This window comes from Zalophus californianus, chromosome 1, assembly GCF_009762305.2.
Source record: "Zalophus californianus isolate mZalCal1 chromosome 1, mZalCal1.pri.v2, whole genome shotgun sequence".
Classification (NCBI taxonomy): Eukaryota; Metazoa; Chordata; class Mammalia; order Carnivora; family Otariidae; genus Zalophus; species Zalophus californianus.
The window spans coordinates 147,647,835-147,662,473 of NC_045595.1; the positions used below are offsets into that span (position 1 = coordinate 147,647,835).

Consider the following 14,639-nt stretch of genomic DNA (forward strand, 5'->3'; position numbering starts at 1 on the left):
CCCTTGGGTGAGTCAGTAGGTGAGGTGCTCCAGTCAAGCCCCAGCTTCAGAGGCCCCAAACCTGCACGCCAGCTCCTGTGGTGGCTGGTGGCCGATCTCGCCTCCAATAGGGAGTGAGTGAGGATGTGCTTTGACCCCTCCTGAGAGATGTGCAAGTTGGCTGTAGCACTTGAGGAAAATAATGAGTACTGGGTTATTAAACTCTACCAAGTTTTTATATCATACTGATGAAGCCTTAGAGGACTGAGGAATTCCCTTCCTGAGCAGTATGGTGGATGGTGGAAGAATGAGGTGGGGAGGGGGTGGGTAAAACAAAAAAGATAAGTAGATTTTATAATGCATAAGCTACCGGTATTTTCCCAGGACCAGATAGAAAGACCCAAAAGGATGATTTTGAGGTTTTCATCTCATTATTTACATTCGGGCTGTGGCTACTCCCAAACACTGTAGTACAGATAGGACTTTTTTCTAGGGCATTTGACTTCATGCACAGTTGAACACCACTCATTTATCTGCTTATTTTAGGATGAAGGGTTTCTCGGTCTATGTCCTCCATGTCACTCAGTGTTTGTGAATAAAGAGCTCTGTCGAGCACTAAGAGGTCCTAGAGTTTTCCTGTTGGGAGAAGACCCATTACATGCTCTCAGGGTGGTGGGGGCAGCAATATCCTTACTCCTTCCTTTCCACAAGGGGGTTGGAAGCTACTTCACAGACCTGTAAAGACAAGCTCAGAGCAGAACTCTTGAGTTCCACATGTCAGGACTCAAAAACAAAGACACCAAAAGCCAAGTCACAAACAGCATTAGTGACCCTGGGCAGGCATCATCAGTTTCAGGTGTGGTCACAGAATTTGGATGAAGTTCTATCATTGTCTGGAATAGGTGAGGTTGGCCTCCCTTCAGTGTCTCCTTGTCAAATTTAGGCCTTTGCAGACAGAGCTTGATGAAAAGAGCCTTCATTAAGGGAAAGAGGAGAGGGAGAGAGAGAGAGAAAGAGAGACATAAGATTTAGGAGGAAGGAGAATGTTCTAATATGTCAGGGGTTTTAGGATGTCTTGAAGGTGTTTCCAAAATATTTATCACTAATACACATGTTCATTGGTCACCCTTCTGAGTAGGAAAGAGCAATAATAGTCATGTTCTCAGATTTCGGGGGGAAGTGGGCTCCATCAGAAAGCCAGAATCTCTTGGCCAGACCTTCTCTTGTACCTCCTGAACAGGTAGGCTCCCTAGCATACCAGCAACTTCCTTCAGTTGTACCTGTGTGAGAACCAGTTGTGGAAACTAACTTTAGATAGTATCACTGTTAACTTCAGACATTCACCTCCTATCTTTACCCCCAGAATCCATATCCCTGACTCAGTCTGAGAACACCTTGAGTCGGGGAAGTCCATGCTACAAAGACTCCTAGGGTGGATAGCATAGTGAGCGTGTGTGTGAGTGTGGGCTGTGTTCCTACGTTTATTACAACCCTCTGGGGGTCATTCAGTATGCTTGGTGAGAAACTAGAAATGTTACAAATAATGTTCAGAAGGAAGACTCAGAGTAGTATCAGTGGCAGGACAGGCTCAATTTCATATTCTTCTTCCCAGAAGAAGTTGTCATCATGGTTTGGGGAGCTTCCATCTCTTGGCCCCAGGCCCGGGAACTGATGTGGAGACAGGGCTTCAGTGACATTTATGCTGGAGGCATCACAACCAACTTTGACTCTTGTAGTCATAGTAGGCCCTGAGGAGGATGTGGTAAGTGTCCTTCACTGATAAATACTGACAAGCACTTCAAGTCCATGCCTCTGCTCCACACCTACCAACCCTTGTGCAAGAGGGGTTGACAAGGAACCAGAATGATCCATTCATATTTGGATCTCTTCTCTTTTGCCCAGCCTGACATCCCTCCTACCTTCCCTCCACGGAAGGTATGAAAAAGTGATCAAAAGACGCAAAAGTGAGGAAGAAGTCCTGAGTGCCTGGATAATTAGGTCACAAATCATGACAAGTTCGCTCTGTAAGTTAACTGACTAATAAGAACTTCAATGCTTTGAGGGCCTTTATTTCCAAAGCTTTGTAAAAGGTACCAAAAACAAATGTCTTTAGAATAAAATGACTTGGACCTATTGTGCCTTAGAGGCCACCACTGATTTCCAGCTGGGCCTGTGGTTACCTAGAAAGGCCAGGGTGAGGTCAGTCCCCTCAATCCCCTGAGCTAGAGAAAGGGCCAAAGAAGCGCTGTTCTGTTGGTGCCCCTGTTCAGCTATCTCATGGGGAGTTTCTTCCACCTCTGCCATGGATGGTCACACAGCATGGAAAACGGGGGGTGCAAGCCAAACATTGCCTCGTACATCAGTCGTTACTTTACGTCAGCACCCCAAGGGCGCCCAGCTGGACAGCATCCAGTCTGCACCGTTCCACATCTCAGGGGTTAGAGACAGACATATTATAGGGGCTGCTGAAGGGAAGGCTAGTACTGGAGCTTTAGTGACTAAAGCACTTTTTGTGTAGGAAAACACTGCCCCAGTGCATTCAACCGATTCCTAAAATACAGAAAAGGAAAAAAAAAAAAAAAGAAGAAGAAGAATAGTTTGCACATTTAAAACTCCCAGAATAGTGAAATAGGGGAAAAAGGGTCAACTAGTCTTTAGCCTCATTAAAACATGCTCATGGTGAAAATTTATTTTACATATTTAAAATAGTACATTTAAAATTATTAGTTACATTACAGGTACAATGATGAACATTGTGACTCTCCATTTATATTGCACAACCTGACTTCATCCATATGGGGTTCTTTAAATAGTGCAAAATACTTTATACAGGAATGTGTTCGGAAGGGTCTTCGCAACCAAAATAAGGAAAAGAAATATCTTACAAATTACCATGAACATATATTAAAGTGACAGGGGAGGGGAGAAATTAAAAAAAAAAAAAGTTACAATCTGTACAGAGGAATTGCCACAGACAACCAAAAAGTTCCCTCTCTCCTGGGAGAAGCAGCAGGCCTCTGACCTCTATAGGTCTGGCATTCGTGCTAAGGTAATTTTTTGGTGTCAATCAAAAAAAAAAAAATATATATATATATCAGTAACTTAATACAATATAAATAAAGTCCAGTCCAGTGAATCCTGTGGTGGGTCAAATGGAGCAACGGAAGGCATGCCTTTGTCATCTAGGGTTTCAGTAGGGTTCTTTTCTTAATGGGGGAGGGGAGGAAAAAAAAAACGAACAGAAAATTATAAACGAAAAGGGGAAAAAAAACAAAAAACAAAAAACAAAAACCCACAGCCACTACTGTCAACAACAACAAAAGCCTGGAACAATCCAGCCTGGCTGCCCCATGCTGCGTGTGGCTCCAGCGCTCGAACATTGGTTCCGGTGGCACTGTCGAGAATAAGCAGCAGGAATTCCCTAGCGTGTGTTTGCATTTTTTGTGTTCTTTGTTTGGTTTTGATTTTTTAATCCACACACTCCTCTCCCGGGGAAGCCAACGAGGCACTTACTTGATGCTTCCGTCACTATTTTCTGCGGCCGCCGTGGCTTTGGGCAGGGGCGCCAGGACACTGCCCGGGACCCAGCCCTCGGCCGCCGGGGAGCGGTCGCTGGCAGGCTGGTACACCAGGCACATGTTCTGCTGGTTGACGGCGAGGACCTGGACCACCTCACCTTGGCTCACACAGATTTCGTTCTCCTTCAGTGCATAGTAATCTTTGATCACGGCCATGGATGAGGTCCCATTGCAGCCTCCCAGGTCGCCCTGCTAGGAGACAAGGGCAAAAGGGACACGGACACAAGGAGGCCGTTCACATCCCTCTGCGTGGTTAAAGGCCAACCCTCTACTAGCAGGGTAAAGAGCAGGCAGAACATCATCTTGAGCAATAAAATGATATCTATAAACATGCTTTGAAAATCTGTTTTTTATAATGATGTTGCATATAATATTATAATCAAGGGTGAACAGGTAGAGAACTGTCTAGCCTAGGGAACATAAATACCTTCCACCTGGAAGCCTCCCTAGCATGCAACCTTCCCACCAGCATACTCTAACGTATAGAAGGTGGCACAGGCACAGAGATACATCAGCACCTGGGCAGAGTGACGTTGGGGCAAAGGTCAGGTCAGGGTCACAACCCCCTAGGGAAAGCAGACAGACACTTCGAAACATTTTTTCTTCCTTTTGTAAAAGCGTTGGTCTTATGCTACATTCTGATCGTCTTTGAAGCAGGAGTAACAATGAGACATTTGCCCAATTCAATGGCAAGACCATGACCTACCCTGACCCAACTCCAGTGGGAACAAAACTTCTCTGGTCCTGCCTGTATTCATTAATACAAGAGGTCCTGCCTCTGGGGCCTTTTCATATGACTACACCAGGAAAGCTGCTTCTAGACCTGTATCTCCTAGTGAGGCCTGGCTACCTCATACACCATGATCAGAGCCAGAAATTCTTCAATAAGTTTGACAAAAGGCCAATATGATTTCAACTAACTCACAAGGGGTTTTTAATGTAGAAAATCATTTTTAGGTAATGTGATGAAATAGGTCAGTACAGTTACTCTAATACAGAATTGAACTTAGACATTAACAGTTGATTTTTAAAAAACTTATTTTAGTTTTTATTAATAGTTCATTAAAAATCAATATCATCTAATAATTTGGATAAAACAAATAAAACTACAAAATCAGAACATGTAAGTAAAAATGTAAGTAAAAAAAAAAATCTATTCACAGACCCATTAAGTTCTAGAGGCAACCTGGGCCTAATGAGATTAATGAACTTGCTAAGGTTCTAGAACAAGTGGGTTGCAGAATTTGGAATGGGAACCAGATTGCCTGAATTCCTAATCTAGCACTTTTCCCATTTATTCTCACACCAACCGCTTGGTAGGGTCAAAACAGCTGTGTAGACTGGGTCTACAGTTAATTCTATGCTGCTCTCATGGTGCTGTTTGAATTGTGGATTATCTGTGATAAATTTCTCATCCAAGATTGCTACTCCCATTCACACTCACAATGAGCAATTTCCCCTTGCTGTATCAGCAGCCAGTGGATGGCGAAGGACTATGAGCTCACTTCAGCAGCTCGTCATTAGAAAGGGTGACCTCTTTAAGATGTCAAACACTAGAGTTGGGACTTTTAGTAATTCAAACTACAACTACTCTATTTGGTATAGGTCATAGTTGCCACTACAATATTTCCTTGTATTTGCAGAGTTTCTGCAGATGACAACAGTCCTTTGACACATAGTGTCTGAGCAGAGGGACCTGGTCTAACTCACTCAATTTGCAGGGGAAGAAAGAGAAATAATTGAGACTCGGCTGTATTTAGTGGGTTGCTTCTGGTCAAATGAGAGGCATAAAAAGAAGCTACTTCCTCAAGTGAGCCCAGAGGCTGCACCCTCAGGGTGTTGAGGGTGGGGGTAAGGTGCTGTCACTCACCTTGCTGGCCTCAAACTTTTCCCCAGGTTGGTGGTAGTCAAACCCTGGACTGCCATTGGAGGTAGATATCTTCAGGGGTGGCAGAGGTGGGTTATAGCTGGAGCCCTTTGGGGGCTTCTCAGAGCCCGTCGGGGCAGAGGAGTAGGGTCTGGGGCTGGCTTGGGGAACCCTGGATGGCTGGGACCTCATCACGGCCGTGCTCCGTTCTTTCCGCTGATACTCAATGGGCGACTGTAGGGCTGTAGGGTAAGAGTGGATGGTTACTCTCTGAGCTCCGGGAATCCCATAAGGATTTGGAAGCTTATTACACACAGGCTTTGTGCCAGGCATTGAGGTGTTACATGAGGAAGACATTACCCTTGTTTTTAAGGAATTTATAGTCTCCTGTGAGAACTAAGAAAGCTACCTTAATGAGGAAAATGCAAACACAAAGTGATGCCCTATGTGAGTGCACAGTGTTGTGCAAAAGCAGGGAGAGAAGGCTTTGTGTGTGTGCACATGGGTGTATGGGCCTATGGGGACTGGGTGGTGATATGCTTCAGACTCTGCAGGATGTAGGCAAGTGTGAGGTGTGTCTGGGGAACAGGATGGAGTCAGATGACCTGCAGCAGAAGGCCAGGCATCTCCATGGAGGAAGAGGAGATGAGACAGGTAAGGGAGGTTATGGGTGCATGGCTGAAAGATCTACAAAGCCAGGCTAATGAGTCTGGGTGTCATTCTGAAGATCATGAAAAGTGATTGGATTAAATGAACTTGAACATTTTAAATTCTCTCACCAGAGCCACACCTGAAGAACATTAACTTTGTGGCAGTTGGGAGTAGGGATTGGAGAGGCTGATTCAGAAACCATGAGACAGTGACCAGCAAGAGATCCATGCAGAGTAGAGCCGGTGAGAATGTAGAATGGCTATGAGGTGACATGTGTTCTGGAGGGAGATTAGACTCTGTCACAGCCTTGATGCAAGGAGGAGACAGGGCTGAGGGTCACTCCAATTTGGAGACTGGCAGAATGGTAGTCAGTGGAACTCAGGAGACAGAGGAAACATATGAGCTTTATTTTACAGAGTTTCAGATAAGAAAGTTCCAAGGCCTGACTACTAAAGAGGGATAGCCAGGCAAAAGCCATACAGGTCAAACTCTGTCATAATGACTTCAAGGGCTGGCCCATTTTTGTCATTTTTATCAGGATTCTCTGTAACAAATATTTAAGTGGGTTAACAGCCGGGGTCTTTCAATTATAGGGATATTTCTATAGTGATAAGCATGTACTTTGGTAGGACTCAACGCAGGGCCACCATTCTTCATCTTTGAGGTCTCAGGAGGCCCTGCGATGCCTGCACCTATCTCTGTAAGCAAAAGGCTGGCCCTGCTCTATCATCACAACCTTATCCCTTGAGTGTGTCAAAGTATCAGGCTCCTGCCAGAGCTCAGCCTTTCTCCCTGGATGGTATTCTGTAGGCATTAAATATTTAAGTATTGATAATCTAGTTCAGTAATAGCTCCATAACTCACTATAATTAAGAGAAAGGTCTCTTGGAACCATGTAAAAATCTGGATCATGGACTACACCCAAAGAAATGCAGTTCCAAGTTTTAAGTAGATGGCAGAGAGTTTTGAAGCAGGCCTTTATCAACATGACTATATGAATCAGTATCCATCACATGGAATTGGGGTATTACCTGATTATATATGTAATAACTGTGCTGAAGTGTTTCAAAATAATATGGCTTTTTAAATGAGCTACACAGACAGCCTTTGTTCTTCCACCAGTCTCAGTCTGCATTACTCAGGTCTTAGGATCAGGGAAGCTATGCATCTCCTGGGACGGTTTGTTTCTGCCTGCTATATAGCATCTTATGCCTGATCCTGTTTCTTTCTTTGCTTTGTTTGCTAGGGAGCCCATAGATAAACATGTGCCCTGTACTGTAATTTGTGGTTAAAAGCCTAATTTTAAGTTATAGAGTTCTGGGTTCTTGTTCTATTGTCCTTGTTCTATTACCTACTGTAATAGAACAAGTCCTTGTTCTATTACCTACTGTTTTTGTGACCTTGGACAAGCTTATTAACCTCCCTGACTCCTTTCCCTCACCTGAAAAAAATACAGGGTGATAAGACTCACCTTTCCATGTTGACATGAGAATGAAATGTGATAATACATGTGAATACATGCTTAGCATTGTGCCTGTCTCAGAGAAAGGACTCAATGGTACGAGCCATTGTTGTTACTTCAATTATTGCTGGTTTCATTTTTTTCTTATTTGTCTTTTGTACTGAATTGATAAACTTAAAAACCTCATTTCAGCTTAGAATCTATCAGAAATTCTTAACTACTAGAATGCAATTTATACATGTATTTTATATATATGTACCTTTTACATAAAATTATTTTATCAACATAGGTGTTAATTCAAAGTTCTACATTCAGAAACTGTAAACTATATACAACCTCTGCTGCTATCCCCCAGGGCTGGGCTGGTGTTTAATTTTAGACTGTTTAGAGCCCTAGAGATCACAAAATTTTTTTAATCAAACTGTTCTACAGTTGGGGGGCCTAGGGGCATGACCCCAGAATACTCTCACACTTACAGTGTGAAATTGTTTTGAAGTTTCATGTTTATCTTGCTGTATAATTTCTTTTTATATGTTTTAAAATAAATACAATGTGTTAAATCCCTTACATGCAGTTAGACTGAGATTGTAGGGAGCTGTGCCATGTTTTCCTGCTTCCCGTACTGCTGGCTGGCACACCAGAGCACGTGCTGATGTGGGCAGAGCAGACTGTCCCTCCTTTTCACAAAATGAGCCAAGAGAGGCCCAGAGAAACATCATGACTTGCCCACGGTCCTCAACTCGTATGCTACCTTTAATCTTTCCCCACAGCATTCAGGTCAACGCTGGACACCCAACAAGGGCTGTTTGCGCCATTTGAAAGAGTCCAGATTCCAGTACTGGCAAGAGGTGACACATTCGACAGTGGACCTGTGTGCATTCATGCACGTGTGTGTACATACAAGCATATGTGCTTGGTGAGTCTGTGTATGTGTACGTATGGGTATATGTGCTTTCTGAATCTGTGTGTGCATGTATGTGTGTGTACATACAGGCATATGTGCTTGCTGAGTCTCTGGGGTAACTTCATTTCTGGTGACATTGTGCCTTCAACTTCCAGCTCTGTTTCTGCTCAGAGAGACTTCTGAGTGCATCACCTTGAAAGATGAGCACCGGTTTAAAACTGTACACTTCCTGTCATAAGCTAAGCTCAACGTGGAGACAACCCCAGCAGCGAAAAGAAATAAAGAAACTTAAACAAGGTAGCAGCGCCATTTCACTTCGGTTCCCACCACCAGTTAGGGGACTCCTGCAGGGTCCATAGAGAGCTACACTCTCTGTAATCATGAGTTGTGGGAAGTTTCAAGATATTACTGAAATTTAGAGTTTAGGGATCACCTCTCCTTTGAAAGGGTTCAAGCTGGCTAGCAAGAGGACCTCTGTAGGCTCTCCCACTGATCTTTCAAACTCCCAGTGATCACTAGGTAACACCAGAGAACGTGTGAAAGCACCAGCCATTAGCCATCAAATGGTTAAACATAGGACACTGATAGCCCCTGAGACAAGGAGGATGTGCCCAACTCAGACTTCTGCCACAATCATTACCAGCTTAGCCTGGGTGGACCACAAGGCATAGACCCCATGGCTAGGCTCTAAGAGAATAGCTCTTCTTTTGGAAAGATGGGGCTTCTTTATCATGTTCCATCTGTTCCACTGACATACCCAGGTTCAGGAAAATTCTAAACAAAGTGTTTCTGAAAACGACAAATTTATCATCCTTATAAAATGTCATCCGGGCTCATGAAGTCACCGTTAAGCCCAGACCCAAGGAAACTCAGAGGTGTGGGGTTCCCTGAAAATGGCCCTGTTAGAAGCCAGGCCCAGTACCTACCATTTAAGAAGTCTCGCTGTGTTTCTAAGACTTGATTGATGTCCTGCACCCAGGCCTGCTGGATGTCCGCATTGGCGGCTTGCAGAATGACCCTCTCAGAAGTCTCTCTATTCATGAGCGCAAACTTACAGGGGTCATTGTCCACATTCTCCTCCAGGACCAAGTAATTCATCTGGAAGAAACCAAGTTGAATCTTTTCATATTTAAGTGGCTTAAAAAAAAAATCAACAACATATTACAATTCCTCCAAGTTTTTATTTCAGGAGATATTCCCAAAATTTTGTCCTGGGTCTAATAGCTAAATACTTTGGTTTCTGACTCTGAGTGAATGACATGATCCTGGAGAACCTGCAGGATCTGCAGGACCTGCTCTCAGCCTGTCTCTTTCTCTCAAAATATTTAACTTTTACACCCACAGCTTCTTTGGCTGAAAGACTGTCCACGTTCTGAATCCATACTCATGCCAAGTCTCTGTCTTTGGGAAGCAGCTCCCAGGACTGGCTCTTCCCTGCCCTCTGTCATCCCCACTGGGAGCCTTACCTTGATGCTTCTTTTGAACATGTAGCCCGGGGTGAGTGATCCCTTCCTTAGCAGTTCACTGAAGATGACGATTTGCTCAAAGAGGAACACACGCCTCTCCTTGGTCCGGGACTGCATGCCGGCGTCCAGCTCAATCACATAGAACGTGTCCTGTTGCAGCAGCTTCCCCTGAGCAGTCAGGGTGCCCTGATGGAAGCAAGTGCTGGGGTGAAGGAAGTGAAAAACGGGGAGGGGGCCACAGCCCTCTGGGCCTACAAGACTGGCCCCCCTGAGGACACAGACAGCACACCTGACACTAAAAGCCTAAGGACACTAGTAAGAGACTGAATTAGGACCCATCCATTCAGGTGGGGCAGACACAGAGCCCTGGGGTGGCGGCGGGGGGGGGGGGGCAGACCGAGCCCTGGTGGTGGGGGGAGGGAAAGAAGGCTAGGAAACCACTAGGAAAGCAGCAGCCCTAAGAAAATGCCAGAAGGGAGGAAGATAAAATCATTAGCTAGAAAGATGTTCAGGAATTATCCTGGCTCTTCTTACTTTTTATTAAAAGGAAAACAGAAAATGGGTGACACCTGTAGCCTTTCTGTCCTCAAAGCTCTGAGAAATGTCTGCTTGGCTCCCTTGCAGCACGGGCCAAGGACCTCGGGTACTCTTATGGTCATGAACCTAGAACCAACCTGTAGCCAAGGGAAGTGAAGTAGGCAGGACCACAAGTAATCTAATGAGTTGGGCTCCTCTCATCTCCTTCTATTATTTGACGATGGAGTCTTAGTTAGAATTAGTCTAATTCTGAAGTCTTAGTCTCCTGCTACCGATCAACAGGTACAGCTGGAGTAACATATACAGGTGTTCATGTTTTACAAGCTGGTAGATATTTTTCTGGGTCTTGTGATCCTTCTTAAAATGCTTTGAGCTAGCAGGCCACTTGCCAGCCTACATAGGGGGAGCCTATTTGGTTTGATTTTCAGAGACATCTTCACATCTTCAAAGGGAATTAGGTCCAATCCAGCAGGTCTTCACAGACGCGATCAGAGAGCCTTGCTTTCCCTACTGTTCTGCAGCAAGAACACGCTGACACCTGATATCTGATAGCAGCTAGAGGGCCTCCTCTGAACCATACTCTCTCAGGTGACAACTTTTGCCCTTTAGTAAAAATGTGGGCCATTCTCTGCACATGATGCCTTATTCCAAACAGTACCCAGCACAGGGGTCATTTTTCTTTTCTATTCCTGAGAAACACCTGCTTGGATCATGGCTCCTTACTGTCAAGGTCAGCAGCCAAACAGGCTTATCTCTACCCTGGTCCAAAGTTAATATTAAGCCAGTGACCAGCTAGCCAGGAAAACTCTAAAAGCTCTATTAACATTACATAAGAGCCTGACCCATGAATTATAGCCCTGCCAATACTGAAGGGAAAGCTAAAGGATTTAAAAGAGAGAGAATCTAAGTGAGGAGGCAAACTTCTTCCAGGCCCAAAACCCTGGACTTCAGAAGGGACAGAGGATGTTCACGGTCCTTCTTAACTAGCTGAAGGAATGCAAAGCAGATTCTCTGAGACTTGATGGAAAAAGGAGACGGTGGTGCTTGATTGAAAAGAGAAGATAATTTTGCAGTCTGTGTCTGGCCTTCTGTGTACACACGTGTGCATGCACAACACAGTTCCTGTGGAGTCTAACATGAGTTAGCACAGTCAGATGCTGATTTCCTGTCACTGGTCAGTGCCTCCAAAGACCCAGAGAAAGTAAAGCCAGACTCCTCCTCAGAAACTTGTGGACATCAAGGCTTAAGAGCAAAAGGAATTACTTGGTTTGTTCAGAATAGCTTCAGACCTAGCATAGCCCCAAGGGAAAAAGTATAAAACTTCATCTAGTATGACTAGTGAAAAGCTGTAAGAACTCTGAGTATAGGGGCACCTGGATGGCTCAGTCGTTAAGCGTCTGCCTTCAGCTCAGGTCATGATCCCAGGGTCCTGGGATCCAGCCCCGCGTCGGGCTCCCTGCTCCGCGGGAAGCCTGTTTCTCCCTCTCCCACTCCCCCTGCTTGTGTTCCCTCTCTCGCTGTCTCTCTGGCAAATAAATAAATAAAATCTTTAAAAGAAAAAAGAACTCAGGGTATATTTCTGCTGCAAACCCCTGCTTTCTCTAATGCCTCAGTCTACCACAGAGAACTGGGAATCTATGAAAAATAAACAGTAAAGAAAAACCTCCACATAGTTCCTGGTCAGAGGAACAAAGCAGTGGCAGACAGGGACACCAGGAAGGGCTGGGAGAGCAAGGAGGACAAGAGAATTGGGCTCAAGAACATCACGAATCCAACTCAGTAACCCAAACCTGAATGTAGCATCCCCTAAATTTACTTATAGACCACTCTGCCTTATTTCTATTCTATTCTTTCTGTTCTATCCTAATTTAGCCAGGGGGAGGGGAATGCTATTATTTCTTTATTAGCTCAACTTCCAGGAACCCCTTTTCTCTAGAAAGAAATAATAAAATCTTAGGTTGCAGAATTACCAGGAAACAGGATGAGAAGATCCACATCTTTCTCTAAGGGGTTCAACAATTATTAAATGCCAGTCAATAATTGTGTCAGTTCCAATTTTATCACATTAATATCCAAAGCAGATTATATGTACTTAGCATATGATGTCTGGATATAAACTAAGGGCAGCCACTTATCAAGGTTATGGGAGGAAAGTCCATTTTTTCTTCAAAGGTTCACTGTTATGAGTTGAATTGCTCCACCTCCACCCCCTTCATATGTGGAAGTCCTGACCCCGGGTGTCTCAGAATGTGACCATATTGGGAGATAGGATCTTTACAGAAAGAATCAAGTTAAAGTGAGGTCATTAGGGTGAGCCCTACTCGAACATGACCGGTGTCCTCATAAAAAGGGGAAATTTGGACACAGAAAAATGTACAGAGGGAAGACAGTGTGAAGACACAGGAAGAATGCCATGTGAACATGACGATGGCCATTTACAGGCCAAGGGGAGAGGCCTGAACAGATCTGTCCCTCACAGCCCTCAGGAGAAGCCATCACTGCCTATACCTTGATCTCGGACTCCTAGCCTCTGGAAAAGTGAGATGATAAATTCTGTTGTTTAAGCCACCCAGTCTGTGGGACTTGTTATGGCAGCCCTAGCAACCTAGTTATTCACTGAAGCCAAAATTCTGGGGACATCTAGCTGTTTCTCCTAAGACTTGATTCTCTTTTTCAAAGAACAGAAATATGCACATATTTTAAAAGCTTTAAACGTTCATTTAACTAAAAAGCTAGCCATTATGTAGACCTAGAACCACTCTCTCAAAAAAAAGTGTTCCATTTTCCCTCTGGTGCTGCTTCCATCCCCTAGTCCCACTCTCCCTCACATTCCCCGCACTCACGTCTCAAGCGAGAAAGCAAAGCAATGAGGTCACTGCCAGGTCCACAGTTATAAGGAATTTTGGGTCTTTCCAACCCCCTTGGGATTGTGACTCCAGTTTGGTGGACTGCTCTGTAGCTTCCTCTGACTGTGCTATTACTGGACATCCTAAATAGGTATGTCTTCTGGGCCCATGAGCCAGAGGGGCCTGGCATGAAGGCACAGACGGTGAGTGGAGACGGCAGAGGAGGTGGGCACAGGGCTTCAAAGGGAAGCTGCCTCACCGCCCCGGCTCCTGCTGTCCAGAAGAGACAGAGGGCTTGGAAACATTCCTTAAGGGCTCACCTCAAAGCCCTGCAGGCGTCCCAGATTCATCATGTCATTGCAGCGTTTTGGAACAAGGCACATTAACTCCACGGCTTTCTGCGGGAGAGAACAATAGCAGCTCAGGAGCGGGATGAGCACTCGGGCAGGAAGCTTAGGGCAATTCTGTGCTGGAAGACAGGGACCTCCTAGGGGCTCCCTGATTCTAGGAAAGGACACTGGTAGAGCAGTATGGAGCCCACTCCTAGAGCAGTATGGGATCTTCTGCTGGGGTGTTGGTCATCAGTGCAGGGCTCCATATGAACCAGTGACCACATGTGGGGAGGCTACCCAGCCAGCCTTTTCCTCCTTCCCACTCTTATTTAGCAATTCTCTTTCCTTCTCATATTTTCTTTCTTCTCTCTGTTGCTTCTTGGCTGCCTAAGCAACAGCTTAGCCTGGCTTGTGAAACACTAAAGCTTTTAACCTAAAATAACCTGCCAGAATGGTCTGTCACCTCTCTGGCTTATAATAATCCCCATGGTGACATTGTCCCAAAGGACTTCACTTAGGGAGTAATCCTCGGGGGTAAGGGAGGGAGTGAAGACAGGGCATTTTATGTGTTGAACTCAAATAGTACCTGGATTCATGGATGAAACTGCACACTGAAACACTGAATCTCTGAAGGATGTTAGAGGACTCAAATACCCGCCCCCCCCCTTCCCACCACATCACTGGAGCCACATGGAGAACACGAGTGGGGCGAAACTCTGGTCTTGTCCCAGGACAGAATTCTCGGGTTCTAGAAAAACACTCAGTGTTCATTACTACTTGCCATTCCCCATCCTGTCGAGCAGCTGCTTGCAAGGGGCTCTCACTGAGAGGACTCTGCCTGGACCCTTGGTCCTCAAGAGCCAGTTCTTCTCCCTTAGAGACACACATCTAATGCTGTCGCCGAGAACAGCCAGTGTTGCAAGCAGAAGAACTCACCTCGATATCGGAACACTCCAAACCAGCCTTCTCACTGTATCTCAGGAAGTCCTAGCAAGTGGGGGGAGCAGAGAAGGGTGT

At 45.1% G+C, this 14,639-nt stretch overlaps 1 protein-coding gene across 22 annotated transcripts in view; it reads right to left on the reverse strand.

Moving 5' to 3' along the window:
* Positions 1 to 14,639, reverse strand: part of KALRN (kalirin RhoGEF kinase) — a 646,977-nt gene that overhangs the window by 40,277 nt on the left and 592,061 nt on the right. For 11 of the 22 annotated variants that reach the window (XM_035724481.1, XM_035724478.1, XM_035724483.1 and 8 more), the window contains 6 exons: positions 14,559 to 14,609; positions 13,611 to 13,688; positions 9,908 to 10,093; positions 9,368 to 9,539; positions 5,428 to 5,666; positions 3,493 to 3,749 (listed from right to left, as the gene is read on the reverse strand). In XM_035724481.1, coding sequence (XP_035580374.1) covers positions 3,493 to 3,749; positions 5,428 to 5,666; positions 9,368 to 9,539; positions 9,908 to 10,093; positions 13,611 to 13,688; positions 14,559 to 14,609 — 983 coding nt within the window. Of the gene's footprint in view, positions 1 to 2,023; positions 2,530 to 2,637; positions 3,186 to 3,488; positions 3,750 to 5,427; positions 5,667 to 9,367; positions 9,540 to 9,907; positions 10,094 to 13,610; positions 13,689 to 14,558; positions 14,610 to 14,639 lie in introns of those variants that run through there. The other 11 variants (XM_035724493.1, XM_035724526.1, XM_035724522.1 and 8 more) reach the window with 5 other exon arrangements.